General features: G+C 49.3%; 2 protein-coding genes across 2 annotated transcripts; one reads left to right on the top strand and one right to left on the bottom strand.

Annotated features, from left to right (window-relative positions):
* Nucleotides 1-3,920: 3,920 nt before the first annotated feature.
* LOC144160971 (endothelin-converting enzyme 1-like) lies at nucleotides 3,921-5,975 on the bottom strand. Its single transcript, XM_077692042.1, has one exon. The coding sequence runs from the start codon at nucleotides 5,973-5,975 to the stop codon at nucleotides 3,921-3,923; it is 2,055 nt and encodes a 684-aa protein (XP_077548168.1).
* Nucleotides 5,976-12,876: 6,901 nt separating this feature from the next.
* On the top strand, nucleotides 12,877-21,580 carry LOC144160962 (uncharacterized). Its single transcript, XM_077692037.1, has 4 exons — nucleotides 12,877-12,937; nucleotides 17,623-18,453; nucleotides 18,751-19,099; nucleotides 21,508-21,580. The coding sequence occupies exons 1-4, from the start codon at nucleotides 12,877-12,879 to the stop codon at nucleotides 21,578-21,580; spliced, it is 1,314 nt and encodes a 437-aa protein (XP_077548163.1).
* Nucleotides 21,581-22,924: the final 1,344 nt, after the last annotated feature.

Below are 22,924 nucleotides of genomic sequence, written 5' to 3'. Positions count from 1 at the left end.
TTCTACTCAGCGAGACCTTTAATTTGATACCTCACAAGCCCTAGTGGCACCACTTTGACTTTTAACCCAATGTATGACTCACATGACTATCTCATGACTATGATCAGGAAGCAATTTTTAACTTGTCCCACGTGATTCCACTCATTAAGACCTTTAATTTGATACCTCACAAGCCCTAGTGACCTCACATTGCCTTTTAACCCAATCCATGACTAACATGACTGTCTCATGACTATGACCAGGAAGCGAATTTTACTTTGTGCCCCATGATTCCACTCATCGAGACCTTTAATTTGATACCTCACAAGCCCTAGTGGCACCATTTTGACTTTTAACCTAATCCATGACTCACATGACTGTCTCATGACTATGACCAGGAAGCAATTTTTAACTTGTCCCCCATTATTCTACTCAGCGAGACCTTTAATTTGATACCTCACAAGCCCTAGTGGCACCACTTTGAATTTTAACCCAATCTATGACTCATATGACAGTCTCATGACTATGACCAGGAAGCAATTTTTAACTTGTCCCACGCGATTCCACTCATCGAGACCTTTAATTTGATACCTCACAAGCCCTATTGGCCTCACATTGACTTTTAACCTAATCCATGACTCACACGAGTGTCTCATGACTATGACCAGGAAGCAATTTTTAACTTGTCCCCCATTATTCTACTCAGCGAGACCTTTAATTTGATACCTCACAAGCCCTAGTGGCTCCACTTTGACTTTTAACCCAATGTATGACTCACATGACTATCTCATGACTATGACCAGGAAGCAATTTTTAACTTGTCCCACGTGATTCCACTCATTAAGAGCTTTAATTTGATACCTCACAAGCCCTAGTGACATCACATTGCCTTTTAACCTAATCCATGACTCACATGACTGTCTCATGACTATGACCAGGAAGCGAATTTTACTTTGTGCCCCATGATTCCACTCATCGGGACCTTTAATTTGATACCTCACAAGCCCTAGTGGCACCATTTTGACTTTTAACCTAATCCATGACTCACATGACTGCCTCATGACTATGACCAGGAAGCAATTTTTAACTTGTCCCCCATTATTCTACTCAGCGAGACCTTTAATTTGATACCTCAGAAGCCCTAGTGGCACCACTTTGACTTTTAACCCAATGTATGACTCACATGACTATCTCATGACTATGACCAGGACGCAATTTGTAATTTGTCCCCCGTGATTCCCCTCATCGAGACCTTTAATTTGATACCCCACACGCTCTAGTGACACCACTTTGACTTTTAACCCAATTCGTGACTCACGTGACTATCTCGTGACCATAACCAGTAAGCAGTTTTTAATTTCTCCCTCGTGATTCCCCTAATCGAGACCTTTATTTTGATACCTCACAAGCCCTTATCGCATCACTTTTACTTTTAACCCGATCTATGACTTACGTGATTACCTCATGACTATTACCACGTGATTCCACTAATCGAGACCTTTAATTTGATACCTCACAACCCCTATTGACATCACTTTGACTTTTAACCCAATCTGACTAATCAATAATTAACTAATTAACATAAATGAGGTAATTAACGTTCGAGCCCTACTGCCTTGGGAAACACTCGCGGCAAGCAAAAAAAGCGCTCACGCGTAAAAAAAAAAAATCACGTGCCGCAGCTGTGGGCATCGCGCTCACAGCTGCGGCACGTTCTTTTTTTTTTTTTAGTCCATAACTTCTGTTTTCCGCCACTACGGGAAAAAAATGGCGCTAGTGTCGCGCGGCAAACTCCAGGTTCCGGTCCCTATTACAGAAAAGGAAAGCACACAACACGAGCGCTCGTGTTGCGTGGTTACGTTTCACTAGTCCTGTTTTTCCGCAGTTCTGGTTTTCTTGGGCAACATGTACCAACCGGTACAGCTGCACACCCTGTTGGGATTACATTATTAGACGGGCGTGGCTATCAACAATTCAAATAACCTCCATAAACTATCGCTGAAGCGCGGACAAAACAGTAAACATACAATTGCCGCATCGACTGCCCCCGATTCGTCAGTCGGCATTCTTTTTTTTTTTTTTTTTTTTGCATGGACCTTCTGTTGTGGACCTTTTTTAGCGCTTTACGATGGCCTAAGCCCCAAACGGTGGGAAGGTTGCACCGTGTCATCAATTATTTCATCGTACATTTAAACGTAGCCTATAGCCTTGCGAATATGCGTGTCGCTTTCCACAAGACAGATTTGTGAAAGTCAAGTATAGGTAAAATGCTTGAGTGTATCGCGTCTGCAGCAGTTTGCATATAACTACTAGGTGCTCGACACGCACAACCTTACCAGCGACCAAGGGCGGCGAGTGAACATTTAACCGCTTGACGAGGGTCATAAATGTTGGAATTGAATTAAAGTTTCTTGAATTGACCACCTTCGTATTTTATAAATGCGAATGAAGAGCAAGCGCGTGGACAGATTTGCGTAGTATTTAACAGAAGAAAGACGAACACCCGGTATAAAATTCTTCTTTTTACGCATTTAAGATGACGGTAAAGGGGTCATGAAGACAAAATACCACTCTAATTTGAGGGAACTGGCCTTTGGTAAGTCCCTGCAACTCAATTCCAGCCCCTCAATGCGTTTTTTAACCGAGGAAATGTAATAAATATTAAAAACAAACTTTCAAATTTAGCGCTACAGGACGTCACAACGTGATAGGGGAACGGTAGGAATAGAGTTTTAACTGCACTCAGTCGGTTAACTGCGCGTTGGCATTTAAGTGATACGATCAAACGGAACTAGAGGTACATTTGCAACTGCACGTTCATTTTTCTTGGCGGCGGCTTTGGTCAGCGGCCGCCAATCGCACAAACAAGTCCCTGTGACTTCGTGAGGACCTGGCAAGGAAATGGCTGGTGAGTCGCCACTGCTTCATCTGTATTCTAAAGGGACCCTGCAACACTTTCGATAAGCGCTCTCACTCTTTCCTTGGCGTCTGAAACCACTGCGAAAGCTATAGTTATCGCCAGCACGGAGCGGCACTGCGTGAATTGCTCGTCGCACCAGATACGCCTTCCATTTCTGCTTTATTTTTTGTGGCTTTCTTTTTTGAAGTTGCTATTGAAAAGCGTTCATTGCTGCAACTGAAGGAAAACCGACCAACAGCCGCTACATGGCCTTAGTGACGTAATTCGAGCCGTCGAAGGACGTCAAGACGGGGAAAGAAAGAAAAATCTTTTGAGTGAGTTTACAAGTTATCTGATGGGCATAGAGCAGTAATTTTTGGCTGAGGTACTTTGCGACCCCCCAATCTAAGTACTGGGTGTGTTGGGTGACTACGTTCTGCAAGCATTTAAGATTTGAAAAGAAGTTGAAAGAAGTGTTGCAGGGTTCCTTTAATATCTAGCTTATTTGCTGAAATTTCGCAGTAAAATTGGCATTATTATTATTAGGTCAATGCCTTCTTTTGGATGAACGAACCCGATATTTTGTTTTCATGGTCCATTTAAGCGTCACTGTATCGAGAAAGCATATCAGATCGGCTGGGAATGTATTACTCTGGTATATGTCTGGGTAATGTTTCTCAATGAAAGGGCGAGCGCACTTAATCGTGAGTTACAGCGCCTTATCAATGTGTTTCGGGAGCGCTATAAATTTGCATAGATATCCCACCGTATTAAAGTCTCCTGGCAAAGGAGTGCAACAAGTAATCCGGCAGGTATTTGTATCTGGGCACATTTGAAGGACTTGGCCACGCATCGTTCACCGCTCTTCCTGATGTATTGGTTTCGTACATTTAAATGGCTAGTTTGTTTCAAGCAAGAGCACATGTAAACCGTGACGCAGTGCAAGGCAGGGCTTGCTGTCGCCAGGACGCTACGGGCCGCTGCTGGACAGTTTTCACCTCTGCACGCGGTTGTGCAGAGCCAGTGGAAGCGGACATTGGGGCTACGCGCATCGATGTCGGAAGTACATTCGATCCTCCTTTTGGCAGCCGTAGGCGTCGGTAAACTGCTTGCTGTTAGCCAGAGGGAAGTTGCACATGTGCGCGTTCATTGCATTACGCGGCTCGTCTTTGGCACACCACCGGTGGCAGTAGCTGAGGAAGAAGATCTGCAGAGGCGCCAGGAAGTCTACGGTGCGCAAGCGCTTATTGTTCCCGTCTTTTTTGACGGCGTACGCTCGGAATGCCGTTTGCACGCCTTCGATGGAGGCGATCAGTGCTCGGAACTCGTCCACTGAAGACATAACAGCGACCCCTTCTGTCCAGCGCACGAAGTCTCTGAGGTAGCAGAGCGTTCGCTTGTTACTTTCGAACCGCGTGTTGTTTGACCACCAGTCCATGGGACCACCAAAGCCGTCGAAATCCTTGCCAGTCACATCGAATGCATGCGCCATTTGCTCTGCAATGGCGGTTCCTAGACCCCCGTATTTCCAGGAAGTTGGGAAATATTTGAGGTAAAGTGGTTCTGCTGCGGCTGCTACGGGTACTACCATCTTGTTCAAGTCGTTGTGAAATTTCAGAGAGTCCAGGCTTAGCAAAGGATAATTCCACTTTTGCAGGTTAGTATTGTATGCTGGCATGTGCAAATAGTTTTTCAAGTAATTCATCTTAGCCTGTCTCAGTATCAATGCCGTGCTCATGAAATCACCAGTGAGGTCGGGAATATAAGAATAAAATTTGTCCAGACTTTCCGCGCTGTCGACAAACCGCGGATAGCCGTCTAGCAAAGTCATCTGTGTAGCTTTGTCGATAGCACGTGCTTTCGTGTCCATGTCCATCCAGTTGTTCGTGCGTATGTAGTGCATATAGCTTCGCAAGACCGCGCTGACTGTATTCGATATGGCAGCTCGCGTGGAAGGCTCGCTTACCGACAGCATAGAATTGGTTGTGAGGGCAAAGTGAAGGTTGTCTCGGACAGCGTAGAAGCAGTGCTTCTCGTCGAAGAAGTCGTTTGTGCCCGCCAGGATGACGCCAAGCTGATAGGAAGCCTCTAATGCGAACTCTTGGAGCACATTCCACCCCACGAACCAAGACAGCAGTACTTGATCTTCCAGCTCAAGAACGAGCTCAGAAATAGCTTCAAGGTGGGCCACATCGTCAACACGAACTGCGGTGTTCTCTGTTATTGCCTTCCCTGGCGGCAGTTCGTTGTTAATTGCCTGCACCCACTGAGAAGCTGGCTGATTCGGCATATACGTACCGATGCTGGCGAATGTGATGGTATCGGTGAAACGCCGTACTGCGGGAACGGAACGCATGGACTGCTTTATCTTCTCTTCGAATTTCGTGAGCGTCGCAAGCATGGCGTCAAAGTTTTCTCCACTTCCGAAGAGATGATTGAGAACTTGCTTCTTCCTCTCATTGCTGGTGTAATTGTGAGAGCGCGCATGTAGCATATGGCCGGGCACAGAGACGCGCAGGCTGTACGTCTCGCTGTAGTCTTCGTACATGTCTACGGCGAAGAGCAGGTGAATGTCCAAGGTGTAGGACAAGCGTACGAGCACTTCCAGGGCCCTAAGCTGGCTAGGGGTGCCGCCGGCTGGCCACGTGATCTTCAGGCTCTCGATGAAGCCCACAAGGGCATCTCTGTTCAGGTCTTCGCGGTTGATCATGCCCATGCACGACTGGAACACAGCGGCCGCCTTCTGCAGCGCCGTCTGGTTCGCAACTGGAATTTTTATCTGTTTCAAGTTTCTTATTATCTCGTTCATCACCTTGCTATACGCGTAGTCTTTCTGGTCGGCGTATCCAGTATGAGTACGCTGCCAGTTTCCGCACGTGAACTGGTAAAAGTCTTGACACGGAGGCCGTTTCCTGTCCATAGATGTTCGGATGTCCCTCGTGAAGTGCTCGCAAGCATACGTGAAGCAGTGCTTGCTGTGGATGCCGAATAACCACCGGAAAACAGGGTAATTTATGGCGATGCACATGGCAATGACCACCACAGCGAAGGCGAGGTAGTTGAGTGCTCTAGTGGTGAAGGCATGCTCTTTGGCCATGTCGCCGCGCGATCTGTACGGGCAAAGGGTGGTTACAATCAGGTAAGTGAATGGTTTACGAAACAACCGCTCATGCACACTTTTGACAAAACTAGGTAGTCGCTGCTGACTGCCATTTAGGAGACACTTGTAACTTTTTCAGCGCTTCAGCGATGAACGAAAGATTGGACTTCAAATGTGAGCAGGCATTCCCCTGTCACGACCTCCCAGGACTATTTCGCGCTTTTATAAACACACGGTAGGAGAAATGCTTTGTATGAAAATAGAAATGGAGCTGCTGAAATCATGGGATCAGCAAGCCAAATTCATCAAACTGATCAAAGCAGCTGGCACGAATTAGCCCGATGCTGGGTATTTGGGTAACAACGAGATCTTTAAAAAAGAGTTGCACTGTGAAGCTGCGCGGTTAATGCAGGGCCTGTATCGTATAAGTGCGCCAGGTACTAGTCTGTAGTGCAGTGAAATGTCGATCCACGAAATAGTTTAAAGTACGGGAACGTCACACCTGAGAAAGGTTGACTCACCAGGTAAGCTCAAAAGCGACGTCTAGGAAGGCGGACCGGGCAGACTGTGGCGTCTCAGTGTACAACATAACGTTATTACCATGTTTTCAGTGTTCACGGAACCAAAGGAGCCAACATACGCGACTTTTCAAAGGACATGTTTTCTTCTTCTTTGCAATGTTGCTAGAGGCGCAGATATACAGGGACCAATGAAGACATCAGCTGATCGCTTCTGCGTCAGCGTCAATAAAGAGACGGAAATTGGCAGGTGCAAATGGCCGCCAGCAGAAAATTAAATTGTAGCGGCTTTCAGATCTAAATAGAGGCATGTAGAACATAAACGCTATTAATACCGGTAGCTGCCTTACCAAGTGCGTAGTTTTTTCGTGTCTAAATTTTAAAGAAAAGAGTAAAGAAACCTCTTTGAGTTCTAAAACGCCTGCATACCGGAGGAGACACAACCAAGGGGTGGCTGAAGCGAAAAAATACTCTTAAAACAGCTCTTCGCATCATCATCATTACAATCGTCGTCGTCGTCAATAGCGCTGTCTTCTTCCCGTATTGGCGAAGGCTAAGTTCGTCTGTTTAAAGGGACCATGATGATGATGATGATGAATAAATCTTTATTTGTCAAGCTGGTGCAGATGTTAGGGCACCCGCCGGTGGGGGCTTCCCTATTCCGGGATACCCTGAGCTCGGCTGGCGGTCCAGGCCCTCTTCACCAGTTCACTCTGGATCCCAAGGTCCGGGCTCGTTAGCCGGTTCACCCACTGCTTGTAGGAGGGGGAGGTGATTGGGGCAAGGCCTGGGGTCTTCTGGCACTCCCAAATCTGGTGGTACAGTGTACCGGGAGTTGGACAGAAATTGCAGGTAGACGGGTATTGGGTAGGATTAATCGCATGGAGTAGGGTTCTGTGGGGGTGCGTATTTGTCTGTATAAGGGTGGTGGCTTCTGCTCTTGTTAATTGGGAGTGCGGAGTCGGGAAGGTTCTTCGGCCTTGACGGTAATAAATGATAATGTCAGCATACCTGACAAGCGGTTCTGTTTTGGGGGGCGCAAGCGGTGTTTGTCCCTCTATGGTAATGGCCCGGTGTATAAGCGCGCGGGCAGCGGCGTGAGCTGCCTCATTACCTTCGAGAGATTCGTGTACAGGTATCCAGATGAGCCGCGTTTCAGGTATGTGGGCAGTATTCTTAAGAATTTGAAGTGCCGTTTTGCTGATGCGGCCTCGTTGGTAACTGCGGCACGCCGCCTGCGAATCCGTCAAAATTGTAATTGCATCTTTGCCCGTCGTGATGGCAAGGGCAATAGAGGCTTCTTCAGCAGCTTCCGTTGATGTTGTGCGGACGGTGAGGGCGGTTGTTACTTGCCCTGCTGCATTGGCGACACACACGACGTGGGCTGGCTTGTTTATGTATGGAGACGCGTCCGTATACCTTGTTGGATTGTCGCCGTATTTATTATTCATGCCTCGTACTCTTGCTATGCGTCGAGCTTTGTTGTGGAGTGGGCGCATGTTTCTTGGGATGGGGGCTACCCTGATGGCTTGTCTGAGTTGGAGTGGAACCCGCTCCTTATGGTCTTGCAGTGGCGGTATGGCATATCCCAGCCGTCGCAATGTAGCTCGTCCCGTTGGTGTTAGGTGTAAGCGTTCCAGTTGAGAGCTATGATGCGCCTCCTGTATTTCCTCCCATGTGTTATGTAGTCCAAGAAGCAATAATCTCTTCGTCGATGTTTTTTGGTGCAGTCCTAAGGCTGTCTTATATGCTTGACGAATCATGACATTGAGCCTGGATTTTTCGGATGTTTTCAGGGCCAAATAAGGGGTTCCGTAAGCGACCCGGCTTATGAGTATGGCTTGGACAATGCGCACTGTGCCTGACTCTTGCAAGCCAAATCGGCGGTTTGACACGCGTCTTATGAGGCGGATTAGCTGATTGAGTGTCTCTTGAAGCGGTGCAACTGTATGAAGGTCTGATCCATTTTTTGGTAGTGTAAGACCTAGGATGCGTAGTTTAGATAAATTTGGCACTGTCTGGTCGTTGATGGTAAGCTCCGGGTCGGGAATGCTGCGCTTTCGTTGGTGCGCCGCCCCGATGCAGAGAGTGAGGAGAGCCGACTTCTCCGGAGCACATTCGAGCCCTTTATCGTGAAGGTAACGTTGGGCTTCATCTATGGCTGCTTGCAGAGCATCTTGTTGTTCCCCTATTGATCCTGTTTGTGTCCACAGGGTGAGATCGTCCGCATAGAGAGCATGTCTAAGATGCGGGATATCTTTCAGTAGGGGAGGAAGGTCCTTCATAGTAATATTGAATAAGAGCGGGGAAATAACTGAGCCTTGGGGAGTGCCTTGGGAAATTGTATTGAATTTTGTTGAGCGGAGGTGTCCGATGCCAATTGTTGCCGTACGGTCGGTTAGAGAGGCTACGACGTAGTCGTACATGCGCTGTCCACAATCAATGGAGGCTAGACCTTGGAGGATGGCCTTCTGACTGATGTTATCAAACGCGCCCTTGATGTCCAGGGTTAAAATGCATCTCTTGTGGGTATTGGTGAGGCGATCAATGATCTCTTCTTTCAGTTGCAGCAGGACATCTTGCGTGGATAAGTGTGGCCGAAATCCGTACATAGTGTTTGGGAAGTGTCCACCATATTCGATATAGGAGAAAGGCGATTGTGCAACATATGTTCCAGTAGCTTTCCTACACATGATGTGAGGGAGATGGGCCGTAGGTTGCCGGGAGCGAGCGGTTTTCCAGGTTTGGGTATTAGTGTGATGTCTGCGTGCTTCCATGAAGAAGGGAGCTTGCCGATCGTCCATTGTTCGTTGATGTAATTTAGAAGAACCTCTAATGCTTCTGTATCCAGATTCCGGAGTAATTTGTTGGAAATTTTGTCATTTCCTGGCGTTGTATTTCGGGTTAGATGGTGCGCTGCTGACTCTATTTCGACGAGGCTGAAACAGGCGTCCATTTCTGGGTTAGGAGCGCCCGCGTACGGTGCCGTAGGGAGCGGTGCCGTTTTGCTTGTATCCTCCCACGGTTTCTTCAATTGCTCGATGAGGTCTTCGTCTGTGCCTTGGTAGTTATGTATCAATCTTTTGAGTTGATGTGTTGTTGCCATTTTACTCTCTCTGTTTCCCATTAAAGACCGAAGTAGGTGCCACGTACGACGAGTGCCGAGTGTACCTTGTAGTGTTGTGCAGAATTGGGACCAATCTTGCTGGCTGAGCTGCTCAAATCCTTGTTTTATTGAAAAGAACTACCCTTTATCACGTGCGGTCCTGAAGGTCGCTGTTTTCACCAATAAAAAAGATCGCAAATACAGTGAAACCTCGATATATCGAACAGCGCGGTGCCCGCGAAATAGTTCGATATAACCAGAATTCGATATATAAAATCATCTAAAAAACGCGTCATAAAGTGGTACAAATCAATAAATGAACGAATTGTGCAGTAAATACTCACTTGGTGCTTCAAAGTATTTATTCTTTTGGATTAAAGCACTGCAGCAGGGTAGCCTGGCGTGTTATACACGACTTCCTCAACGTAGTACAAACGTTCCACAAGCGACAGGCAGGTGCCTTCTATAGCGCTGCAGTAGCGGTGCGGCAGGGCCAAAACCGCTGAAGCCTCGGTCGAAGTCGGGAGCGGGGCACTATCAGCGCTTGCGGGTAGAACCTCGGCAGCGTCTTCGTTTGTGCGCTCAGTAGTAACCTCCGCTCGGATCTCCAAATCCGTCAACTCCGCCGTCGTTCCGGTGCTGTCGTCACCGCCGACAAAGTCATCAATGCACATGCTTCGTGGCTCAGCACCAACAAAGCGCTCCAGCTGGCCTCAGGTTTCTTCAAGCTCGCATTCTTCTTTTGCACCGTCCAATTCTGCTTCGGTGCAACCGATGCGCAGCAGTTGGGAACGCCCATCGCGCCACCGCTATCCTCGAGGGTACTGCGGGATAGCTCGCCGCCTGTCACAAGAGCGCGAGCGGTCTGGGCAGTCTGGGGTGGCGGAGTTCGATATACCCATTTCATGTCCGTCCCAGGTCCAATGAAAAAAATTATGAATGCATGTGATTTTCCGCGTGATATAGAAAGTGTTCGATATAGGCAATAATTTGATATACCCGTGTTCGATATATCGAGGTTTGACTGTAGTGACAAACTCTCGAATTTCCTGCTACATAACATCAGCAGTAACGTAATTGGTGTGTTATCAAAAACTCTGCAAGTGGCGTCTACGTTTAGGTCTTAAGACGTAGGACGCGATAGCTTTTCCGGCGTGGAGGGCGTGGTGTAGGTGGCGTCACTAACCCTATTAACTCGCTAACCTATTAACCTAGGAGTCTGTGTCTGTTATCTATGACTGTTGTAGTTCTGTCGAGAGAGAGAGAGTAAATGTTTATTGAAAAGGAGAAGAGGTCGGCCTGAGAAATTGATCTTGGGCCTGCTACTTCCCTCTGGGGGGAGGGTACTGGGGACAAAAAGAGAAAGGAATGAATATGCGAGGTATGGGAAATGACAATGAAAGCGACAAATGAACTGTGTACAAGCAGTAAAACCAATAAACGTCTCGCATACAACGGGGCGCTGAAACAGATGACTACAGTTCGCTTTTCAGCGCATGACTATCGTCCACGAAATAGAAAAAAAAAAAAAAAACTACTCAGACATTATTTCGCAGTCTGTTCAATTTTGCCGCAACCTAGAGCCGAGAATCTAGAGAGGAGTCACCAAGAAATGTAAGCAGGGCTTTAACGGCTAGGCTCTGTTTCCTGTTGTCAGCCCATGTAACCAAAATCTTTTGCTCGGACAGAGGGCGAGTGTTCAAGCGTAGTAAAGCTGTCTCAAGGTTCTTTCGCTCACTAGAGTGCTTTGGACAAGCGCTAAGCAAATGTTCGATAGTCTCAGGACAACCGCACAGAAGGCAGTCCGGGCTGTCCTCTCGTCCGATTGTGTGAAGATACTTCCGAGTTAATAGTACTCCAAGATGCAGCCTGTGTAGTAGTTCTGTCGAAGCGACGATAAAAGCAGTGGGCATTGGCCCACGGTGGTTATTGTGCGGTGATCACTATGGCGTGACTCACTGCATGGTGTCAGAGGCGGGGGGCGGCGACAGTTGTCATCTGTTGAGTATGGCTTGAATGAGGGAGGCGTATGCCGCGCTCGCGGCTGCGGGCTGGGATAGCTTTTCGCGGCAATGGCATAAAGTGATCTAAGCCGCCTGCTTCAACGAGCGTGCTTCTCAGCTCAACGAGTTGAGCCGAGAAGGGCAGTTGAAGAAAACCACTTGAGAAGACGTGACCACGGTGGTCACGTGGTACACCCCTTCTGCGGGAGCGCTGCCGAACGAGAGCTCTCCGTTTTTCTGAGTAGCTCTCAGGCGAAATGCGTTCTTGTCGAGACGGCGCGCGCCGGAAGCAGCGGCGCGGAAGCGGGAACAGGTTGGCGCGCACGTGACCAGCGCGTCATCCCGCCCTCTATCGCTCATTGGCCTTTGCGCTCTGCGGCACAGTAGAAACAGTAGAAATGAGTCTCGGATCCATTTGCTCTGCGGCAAGGAAAACGCGCCATTCTCGGCGAAAACAGGTTTCCAGCGGCTGCCGACGTCGGCAAGCGGCGCGCGGCACGGCACGGTGACGCTAGTGTGCATGTATCTTAGATGTCTACTGAAGTGCTTTTAGAATTGGGTAAAAATATATTTTTTGCAATTAATACATTGGTTAGTTTATGCCTGTACAGTTTTTTTCGTCATTTTTAGCTTGGGGACAGAGATATTCGCCGGTGAAGTTGACCCTACGCCCCGCCCACTGCTCTCTCCCGTATCGCCGTAAGAGCGAGAAACCGAGAGGCAGCGACCGGAAGTAGCGTCATATTCGGAAGATGGCCAGCACGCCGCTTCGCTGTGTCCTCGTTTTGTGGGCGAAGTTCTGAATTAAGCAGGCGTGTAATCTGCCCTTTATGTCCAGAGTTGTTTCGGCGTTGATTTTTAACCGTTATGCCACTGTGTTTTTAGAGATTCCCTAAAGCGACTCCTAGATACCAGAGATTTCCTTCTCGAGCGCCCGTGGCTACGACTAGTCGGGGCCGGCCGTGTCGTCGGGTTCTCTGCACTTCATACGCGAAGCGACGGGCTCAACCATATACGGAGGTGCCCCAAGTTCCTGATCCATTATTATTAGGGGATTAGAAAATTTGTGGGACCGAAGCGCGCTGGGTTTCCCGAACTTGTTCGTTTTCCCGATCAACACTGTTAGCTATGACAGCTTAGCTAAGTAGGTAGATTTTAAGAAGAAATCAATCAAGCTGGAAAGCATGAACCGTTTCCTTCGTGTGGGATCGCTCAGCACACTCGCCGGTCGTGCATTCCCGTACCGCACACGATGCGGTTCGAACCACGCCATGCCACGGCAGCAACCGCTCTTCGCTGCTGTCCAGCAACGAGGCAGTCGCGAAAAGCAAGGTAAACGTGCAAGAGAGTGGATGATAGTGTTGTGAAAAACTGTGCTAGGGATTGTCATCCAAGGTGATTTTGAAAGAGGTGATGTAATTTGTATCGCGATGCGGAGCGCCGACCGGTCGCGGAGGCTGATCGACGGCAGCAAATGAACCTGCCCGCGAGATGCGGCGAGAGGCCGATGGATGACGCTACCTGCGCGCAAGAATGAACACAGCAGCGATCGCTAGAATGACTATCGACGTGAAAATATGTTTTCACGTGCGAGAAAGGGAATGGCAGTGCGGTGAAAAACTTTAAGGATAGTCATTCGCAATTGTAAAGATAGCAACGACCAAATATCTGCCTCGGTGCTAAGTCTAAAGTTCCCTACATTCGAGGCGATTCGTGCAACTCAAGCTGGCTAGAGCTGTTGGGGGAGGCGTTCTGCTAAAGTTCGTCGCGGGCCAGCGTGCTGCGTTTGGGTTCCTCTACATTTTGGGAGGCCACCAACGTTAGGTTCCCCTATTCTAAAACTGCGTATGTGCAGCAATGCCACGTTCCGCTGGCCGGCCGCTCAGCGACCCGGCACCAGCACCTCCGCGCGACGCGGCGACCGGCCGCTCGCTAGCTGGTGCTTGCGCGCATCACGGGCCGCTGCACATAGCTTGTTACCGCCTGTCCGAATGTAAAAACTAAGTCACACATGCGAGAAAGGGGATGATGGTGTGTTGAAAAATTGTGCTAGTGATTGCGACTAGCGCTTGTAGTGAAAGCGGCGAACCAATATCTGCACAACTTCCCTGCATCCGAGAATTAGAAGTCGGCCATGAGCCGTTAGGGGAGAACCCCTTTCTAAAGCTCGCCGCGAGCCAACTTCCCTCCGGCTCTCCTATTCTAAGGAAAGATTGTGTGAGTCTTCCATTCACCAGAGGACTTCCTGGCCCATGCCTGAACGGGAACAGAACGAGCTCTTCAGGCCGAGCGGTCACCGCAGCTCCGGCACTTCCGAATATGACGTCATCTGCCGCCAGCCAATCGCGGAAGGCAGCCAGGGCTCTCGTCGTGGCCCCGGGCTGGGGTCGTTTTGTTTTGACAACGATACTTATATATAAATACTTATAATACTTATACTTTATAAATACTTATAATAAGTATTTATAAAAAGTTATAATAAATATAATAAGTATATTTATAATAAGTATAAAAAATCATAAATACTTATACTTTATAAATACTTATAAAGCCGGTCGTGGTTTTGACGAAAAAGATGGTTTGGGGGTATTTACACATAAAATAAACATGTTTTTCGATTTCAGCGTAAAAAAAAATCATAAAGTAATGCCCCCAACAAATTTTTTTTTGAAAAGCTCTTCACCAGCCCTTTAATACAACTCCAAAGTTGAGGGCTGCTGTGCAGCTAAAGCAAGCATGGTGCGCTCAGTACCAACAACACTGCGCATCGGCACTTCAATGCTTACGTGTAAGCAAAGTGCAGTATTGGGCGAGTTGGTTATCCATCATTACTAAACAGCGCAACAAAAACACGGACTATAGCTGAGGTACACAGGACGAGCGCTGACTTCCAACTTACGTGTATTTACGTAAGTTGGAAAAATACAGTTACGTGTATTTTGCGGCGCGGTAACACCACATTGAACACTGCCTCGAGCTCAAGATGTTCGAAGCTCGCACGGCGGGGCGCACGTGTTGACATTTGAAAGGCCACCAGGATACTGCTTCCCCTGCCGGTATATCGTAGCAGAAAATTCTGTGATTTCGTCGCAAGTACTGCACGCAACAGCACGACAACTTCGACAGAGCCCGTCTCCTTCTGCCCGTGGATCAACGTGCCAAGCTATACACATGCATTAAAGGGCTACTGAGTGCTTTTAAAACCGGGCAAAAGTATACTTTTTACAATTATTACATTGGTCAGTTTATGCCTGTAACGTTTTTTTCGTCATTTTTAGCTTGGGGACAGCGGTATTCGTCGTTAAAGTTGACCCTACGCCCCGCCCACTGCTCCCTGCCGCATCGCCGGAAGAGCGAGAAACTGAGCGGCAGCGACCGGAAGTAGCGTCATATTCGGAAGACGACCGGCGACGTGCGCCGCCGCTTCGCTGTGTCCCAGTTTTCTGGGCGAAGTTCCGAATTAAGTAGGCGTGTAATCTGCACTTTATTAATCATCAGTGTCTAGAGTTGCTCCCGCGTCGATTTTAAACCGTAATGCTACTGCGTGATTCCCTAAAGCGACTCCTACATACCAGAGATTTCCTACCCGAGCACCCGTGGCAACTACATTGCCTTCACGAGTAGTCGTGGGGCCAGCCGTGTCGTCAGGTGCTCTGTGCTTCAAACGCGAAGCGACGGGCTCAAACAAATACGGAAGTACCCCAAGTTCCTGATCCATTATTATAAGAGAGAGAGAGAGAGAGAGAGAGAGAGAGAGAGAGAACATCTTTATTGGCCGGCTAGAAGTTAATCAGGGGTACCAGCCTCCTAAAGGGGAGGCAGCGCCCTCGATTGCTGGCGTTGGAGGGCCTCCAGAGCAAACTGGACGGCCCTTCGTTGGGAGTCAAAGTCTTCCTTGCACACCGCACGAGCAAGGTGAGGAGGAAGCACATCCGTGGGTTCCGGGGTCACTGAGCATGTCCATAGCATGTGCGCCATAGTAGCGCGATTAACACCACATAGTACACACACGTCACTGGGTTGTAGTTCAGGATGGACGTGTTTGGCCCACACCGGGGTCCATGTCGCGCGCACTGGGAGTTGTCTGAGGACCACTGCCTCTTGCCTAGAGAGGTTGGAGTGGGGACCTGGGTACTGTCTTCTGGTTTCTCTGAACCATCTCAGCACCTCTCCGTATGTGTTAATCGGGGTGAAGTCTTCATCGTCGCTGTCGTAGTTTTCCGCAAGAGGGGGAGCCGGACAGGCGTTGCGTCTAGTGAGCGCACTCGCCATCCGGTCCGCGTCCTCATTGCGGTTCGCTTCGGGTCCTACCATACCCATGTGGGCTGGGAACCATTTGATGCACACGCCCGTCGATGATGGTCTTAGGGCCCCGCACACCCTCACTACACTCGGATGTACTTTGTTCTCGGCGAAGCGCAGGACTGCAGTCCGCGAGTCACTGAGGATGGTAGTGCAGTTGGGGTTGGAGAGGGCCAGCGCTATGGCTAACAAGGTGCGGTGGCGTAACACCCAGGAAACACTTGGCAGCGACCACTCAGGGGTGAGACAGCTGCACATATTGCGCACTTTTGATACAAATCTACTTTCCTGCGCCAGGCTGCTCCAAAAGCTTGAAAATTGCAAAAATTGCGCCAAACTGCTCCAAAGCAGTCTGAGAGCCAAGGATTTTAACGCTCCCGCCAGTTTCAGTGGGGAAAAATCTTTACTGACGGCATAATTTTCCAGCACCCCCAAAGTGATCCTGTTTGTAAAGGTTTAATTGATTGATCATACAATAAATAACCTGCATAAAATTCTCCCCAAGGTAGTTTTTTCGAAGGTCACCATGTCGGGTTGCACATGTTATATTCTGTGAGTTTTTTTTTGTTTTTTAAGTTTTCCCATGAAAAACAATTGCAAAGTCCCGTAGAAAAAATGTGTATGTGTACTGAGGCGACAAACTACTGGTGAAAATTGATTAAAAGACGGCAATTTTCGGGGCGCCGTATCTCCAGAACGACATTACTGGGCGCCGCCATCTTGGTGTGGTGAATATTGGAAAACATGGCCGTCGGGCGAAGCAGTTGCTCGTGGTTCAGGCAGAGTGCTCTTCGCCAATTTCAACTGTGGTTTTGGTTATGGGGGTGGCTGGGTTTTCATTTAGTCGTTTGATCTGTTGAGGGCAGTTGCGTGACTCGAAGAACGGAGTTCATCAAAAACGGCCGTGTTTTGGCCTCGAGTGAGAGGCGCGGTGCATGTTTGAAGTGAAATTTCGGACTCATTGCGGTGTTATAATAAAACGCTGAGTTATTGCTGCCTTTGACAGCGAGCTTGCGAGTGGCGGAAATGAGACGATCGACACTGCAGAAGTGGCGGTGCAGGCTACATCGCCGCAAAATGTTCAAGCAGTGGCCGATAGCGGGACGGGCTATTATAGCATGCTAGTAATAATGGTTTATCTATCTGAAGTGATATTTAATGCCACGAAGGAGGTGGCTAAACATAACAACGTTATTCAAATTGCGATCGTAGTGAATGCGCACCTTAGGGGTTGAAATGGGAGGGCTGGTGGGGTGCGAAGATTGTCACCTCACTTTGCGCAACTTTTGCCATGCCGCTACAATTGTGTGTAAAGCCGAGTCTGGGATTACAAAAATAATAATTTCAGCATTCACATGATAATGAAAATTCCTCACGATTGCTTAGTTTTTCGATTCAATGTTTTCAACGGCACTCCATGCTATCTATGCATAGAGCCTAAGAATTTATAGATGGCTTGTAAAAAGGTAGTGCAGTTCGTGTCTTGTGATACTCTAGTAGAAAAACCTTCATTGAAAGGCTGTTTCAGTGTTATGTACGTTCAAAATCCATTAGAAAGTGCACTCCCCCCTCCCCCTCCTTCGAGTTGCCAAAAATTTGATTTTTAGGCTCCTAAGGTGACGTAATAAATGTCATCATTCTGCTCCAAATCAAGGTTCTTCTGCTCCAAAATCGAGATTTCGCTGCTCCAAAAACTGCTCCCAAATCTGGTTCAGCTGTCTCACCCCTGGACCACTGCATCATAGAGATCATCATCCCTCTCAACGGTCATGCTGCTCCTCCACGCAAACAAAAGCTCACGGACTGGAACAAGTTCCGTGCCAGCCTTGAGAACATGCCCAGCCACATCGACGACATCGAAGAGTGGACAGAGGCACTTCTCACCGAAGCACAGCAGGCTACTACAGAGATAGAGACCGACGAGGACATGCCAAACACGGACAGCCGGTTAGCACACCTACTCAAAGCCAGAGACTCACTGAAGAAGAGATGGAAGAAGCAGCGTCATAACCGTAAACTCCGCAAGCGCATCGCCCTGCTCAACCGCGAAATCGAGAAGCACTGTGCTGTGCTGTGTCGCCAACAATGGCATGCAATCTGCCAAGAGGATGATGGTCAGATCCACAAGAGCCGTACGTGGTGGTTACTCCGCCACTCGCTGGATGATAGCCAGACCAAAGGCACACAACAGTACACCTTGGCACGCACCCTGCTCAAGGCACGGAAGGAGTTGGGGGACGAAGAGGTCTGTAAGCGCCTCAACGACAATTACTTGCCAGCAACGCCACCCTCTCCTCTTCCGAGCTACACGGGGGATGCCAACCCCAAGCTCGACGCAGACATTGAGGAATGGGAGGTACGGGCAGTACTCCAAAAGATCAACAGCAAGGCTGCGGCAGGACCCGACGGAGTCTCAAACAAAGCGCTCCGCAACCTCAGCGACGGGGCAATTACGGCGTTGACCAAGTTCTTCAACGAACGCTGGCGCAGTGGCACGCTGCCCCCCAAGTGGAAGGAGGCACGAACGGTCCTCATCCCTAAGCCAGGCAACCCACCGAGTATCGAGAACCTTCGTCCGATATCCCTAACATCCTGTGTCGGGAAAGTCCTCGAACACGTGCTGCTCAACCGATGGCAAGATTATCTCGAAGAGAACGGCCTCTACCCGGACACCATGCTAGGCTTCCGGGCGGGACTGAGCACTCAAGACGCCATGCTCCTCATCAAACATGAAGTCATTGACAGACCATCCACGACCACAAGCCCAATGGATAACCGTGCGATACTTGGCCTCGACCTGAAGAGTGTGTTTGACAACATCCACCACTCGGCAATCTTACAAGTATCGCGCCTCGACATGGGAGAACGCACGTTCCATTATGTCAAAGACTCCCTAACCGACCGCACGACCACCATCGTGGCAGGGGATCTGGAACTACCAACCAAGAAACTGGGGAGTACGGGCACACCGCAGGGGGCCGTGATCTCGCCGACACTGTTCAACCTGGTCATGATTGGAATGGCTGAACGCCTACGTGCCCTCCCGAAGGTCAAACACACCATATACGCAGACGATATCACTCTCTGGATGGCCGGTGGTAGTGACGGCGAGATTGAGGCGTCCCTGCAACAAGCCATCGACGTGGTTGAAGAGCACCTACAAGACACGGGTCTCCAGTGCTCTCCGGCCAAGTCGGAGCTACTTCTGCTACTGCCGCGTCGCAAGTTCAGAGCCGCTCACATGCCTGACATACAGCTCCGCACAAAGGACGGCACTACCATACCACGCGTCCACACGCTACGTGTTCTGGGTCTCCACATACAGGGTGTTGCAACGATAATTGGAACACTTTAAAAATTTTTCCTGAGCGATCCGCCGCTCTGTTCGCGCTCAAACTTCACACAAAGGTCGCATTTTGTGGTCTATTTTGTTTGACACCGGGAACAACAACGGTACTTACCTGTTTATTCTGAAAATAAATAAAAACGATTTTCGCCTATGGGAAAATGGCCGCTGATTTGGACCAAGGTGTCATCCAAGGTGATTTCGAAAGAGGTGATCGAATTTGTATCGCGATGCGGAGCGCCGACCGGTCGCGGAGGCTCGTCGACGGCAGGCAAACGAACCTGCCCGAGCGTGAGATGCGGCGAGAGGCCGATGGATGGCGTTACCTGCGCGCAAGAATGAGCACAGCACCGATCGCTAGAATGACTGTCAACGTAGGAATAAGGTTCCACATGCGAGAAAGGGGATGATAGTGTGGTGAAAAACTGTGTTAAGGATAGTCATTCGTAATTGTAGAGATAGCAGCGACCAACTATCTCCCTTGGTGCTAAGCCTAAAGTTCCCAACATAGCGGTGATCCGTGCAACCTGAGCCGGCAGGAGCTGTTGGGGAAGGCGTTCTAAAGCTCGTCGGGGACCAGCGTGCTGCGCTTGGGTTCCTGTACCTTTTGGTGGGCGACCAAAGTTCGGCTCCCCTATTCTAAAACATGCGTATGTGCAGCAATGCCACGTTCCGCTGACCAGCCGAGCAGCGACCCGGCACCACCACCTCTGCGCGACGCGGCGACGGGCGGCGGCCGCGCTGCCTGTGCGCATCGCAGGCCGCTGCACAGAGCTTGTTGCCGTCTGTCCAAATGTGAAAACAAAGTTCCACATCCGAGGATGGGGATGATGGTGGGTCGAAAAATTGTGCTAGGAATTGTGACTAGCGCTGGTAGTGAAAGCGGCGCGAACCAATATCTGCGCAACTTCCCTGCACCCGAGAAACAAGTCGGCCATGAGTCGTCTGGGGAGAACTCCTTTCTAAAGCTCGCCGCGAGCGAACCTGTTGCGTTTATACTTCCCTCAGGCTCTCCTATTCTAAGGGAAGATTGTGTGAGCCCTCCATTCACGAGAGGACCTTCTAGCCCGTATCTGAACGGGAACAGAATGAGATCTTGTGGCCGAGCGGTCCCCGCAGCGCCGGCACTTCCGAATATGACGTCATCTGCCGCCAGCCAATCGCGAAAGGCAGCCAGGGCTCTCACCGTGCCCGCGGTCGGCGGTCGTTTGTTTTGACGAAAAAAGATGGTTTGGGTGTATTTACACATAAAATAAACATGTTTTTCGCATTCAGCGTCAGGAAAACCATAATGTAATGCCCCCAACAATTTTTTTTTGAAAAGCTCTTCACCAGCCCTTTAACAAATGCCGTAGAGTGTGCGGAATAAACTTCCCGATCTTCAAAAGTGTCAGCGTTTTGACGGCCGCGTCATTCTACTCGCAGAGACATGGCTTGACGACAGCGTCAGCGACAGTAAACCGTTCAATACCGCCATGCACACATTTGAGATGATCACAGAATAACTCGCTGCTGGAGTCAGGCAGCGAACAGCGCATGCAAATCCAAGGGGCAGAACTTACACTGAGCTTGCAGTAGTGGACAGGCTCGGTGAGACCTAATATCGCAAGTGTCGCATAAAGCAACTCGGGAGTGAAGTTTGAGCAGCACGGATGAGGCCCAGGGTTCAAGGCGAGCCCCTAGAGTCTACAACTCATTCAAGTCTACAACGCATTCAACACAGGCGCAATTGAAGCAAGCAAACAACCAAATGCTGCCACCTCACGCGACGGTCAGTCCGTTAGGCTTGGGAAACCTAACAGTCCGGCCCGGTGTCAAATGAAACGCGCAGGCAGCCGAAACTGCGCTTGGGTTGTGAACACCCAAGTGTAGAGACAGGCAATGTTTCGTAGGAAGCTGGACGTACGTAAACATACGCAAAACGATGAAAATAAGGGCACAATAGATGGAAATGTTATAAGGGCACGCTCGCGGTCGCTTCGCAGCGGCCATATTGTAGAAGTCGCAGGGATCTACGCTGCTTGTTCTGTGCACGGACACGTGCTATCGTTTACGTGCATGTGTGGAAACAGCGCGACCAACGTAAATTCATCATTGCACACGCCGGGAATGGGTTGCGCAGTCAACCGTGCATGCAACGGTGCGCGCAGACAGCCGCCGATGACTGCACCGGGCACCACTTCCGCGGAGAACAAGCTACGGACAGGACTCAGTCACTCTTGGGTCTTCTGCAATGACCTTTGTATTTTACAAGGTCGTCTGTGGCACCGGTCTACTGCCGCACGGCCTCAACCGTGGAAGCCGCTGTGAACGGGGGCCGCCTTTAGGGCACGTTTCCTGATGAGATCACCGACGACCTCTGCGGAGAGCATTTAGCGCCGGCCGTGAACGCGCTGTCGCCGATACTTCTGGAAGGACCGTCCGGTATTAGGAAATCGTTCCCGGTGCCGGTCTACAACCGTCCACCCGGAATCGTTGGGGAGAGAGAGAAGGCTCTTTATTGAAAAAAAAGCAGAGAGTTTTGTCGGCGTTTGCGATCGCCTACATGCTTCTCTGCTAGGGGTCGGGGATGAAGGGAAAACAGGCCCTAGAGAGTAGCGGGCAAAAAAAAAAAAAAAAAAAAAACACTGGCGTGGCTTGACGGGCGTACGGACTATTTTTTAGATTGTGCCACAGAATTCACAATTTTGAAATGTGGCCAATGCCCTCCAAATATGAAAACAAACTTTTTAGAGCCTGACGCTGCTTCGAGGGGCAAGTCCATCGTCCTAGGATGGTCTTCAAAGTTACCGGCCCTTGATCTAGGCGTTCAATATCTTCAAAAAAACTGGATCTTGGTGCCAAGTAGGCCACACATTCTAATAAAATATGTTCAATGGTTTCTATGGAAGAACAGTTATCGCAGTACGGGTTGGTCGTCAGTCCGAGGCGAAAAAGGTAACTGTTGGTGTAGGCCGAGTTCAGTCGTAGGCGATAATATAATGTCTCCAGCCTACGAGGGAGCTGTCTTGGAAGTCTTGACGTCAATTCAGGGTCAATCGCATGCAAAAATACTTCGTTATTCGGTTCGTTGCGCCATAGCCGGTTTCTTTCAGTTACTGCAAAGCGATGGGCCATGGTAGAAGCGTCTGTTTTCGTAAAGTAAACTTTGCGGTATTTCCGGTGGTTAAGGCCGATACGGGCCGCTTCATCGGCGTTTTGGTTTCCAATAATACCACAGTGGCCAGGTATCTATTGCCATTTTATAGAGTGTCCAGCAGTGCAAGCGAGGTGGTGAAGGTAGGAGATATGAGAGGCTGCGGTATGGTGAGGGGAACCCTGCTCCTCCTTGACAAAATTTGCAGAGCTGCCTTGGAGTCTGTAAAGATGCTCCACTGATGCGACTGGTGGCGTAGGACGTAAACAATTGCTTTTTAAGGGCATATAGCTCAGCCGCTGTAGATGATGTTGGTCGCTCCAGACGAAATGAAAACATTTCACCCGTAAGTTGCACGTACATTCCAGATGAAGAGCTTTGCGGGGAGGACGATCCATCTGTAAATATGTGAGTTCTGGTCGAATGCCTTTTATACATGTATTCTAGCATGATAGGTAGTATTTCAGTATGGGGCATTGTCTTCTTGGGGCCAATTCCAGGGATGCGACATTGAATTTGTAAGGGAGTAACGTTC

This window comes from Haemaphysalis longicornis, unplaced genomic scaffold (genome assembly GCF_048455015.1).
Source record: "Haemaphysalis longicornis isolate Haplotype H1 unplaced genomic scaffold, Haemaphysalis longicornis Haplotype H1 scaffold_1, whole genome shotgun sequence".
Taxonomy (NCBI): Eukaryota; Metazoa; Arthropoda; class Arachnida; order Ixodida; family Ixodidae; genus Haemaphysalis; species Haemaphysalis longicornis.
The sequence above is the reverse complement of the archived record's forward strand: the minus strand, read 5'-3'. Positions and strand labels throughout refer to the sequence as shown.

What these genes read in the sequence shown, in the direction of transcription:
- LOC144160971 (XM_077692042.1), bottom strand. Translation starts at nt 5,975, where the DNA reads ATGGCCAAAGAGCATGCCTTCACCACTAGAGCACTCAACTACCTCGCC.
- LOC144160962 (XM_077692037.1), top strand. Translation starts at nt 12,877, where the DNA reads ATGCCACGGCAGCAACCGCTCTTCGCTGCTGTCCAGCAACGAGGCAGT. An exon ending in GGTCCTCATCCCTAAGCCAG is followed by an intron (nt 18,454 to 18,750) that starts GCAACCCACCGA and finishes CAATCTTACAAG; the next exon opens with TATCGCGCCTCGACATGGGA. An exon ending in CTCCAGTGCTCTCCGGCCAA is followed by an intron (nt 19,100 to 21,507) that starts GTCGGAGCTACT and finishes GTATTTTACAAG; the next exon opens with GTCGTCTGTGGCACCGGTCT.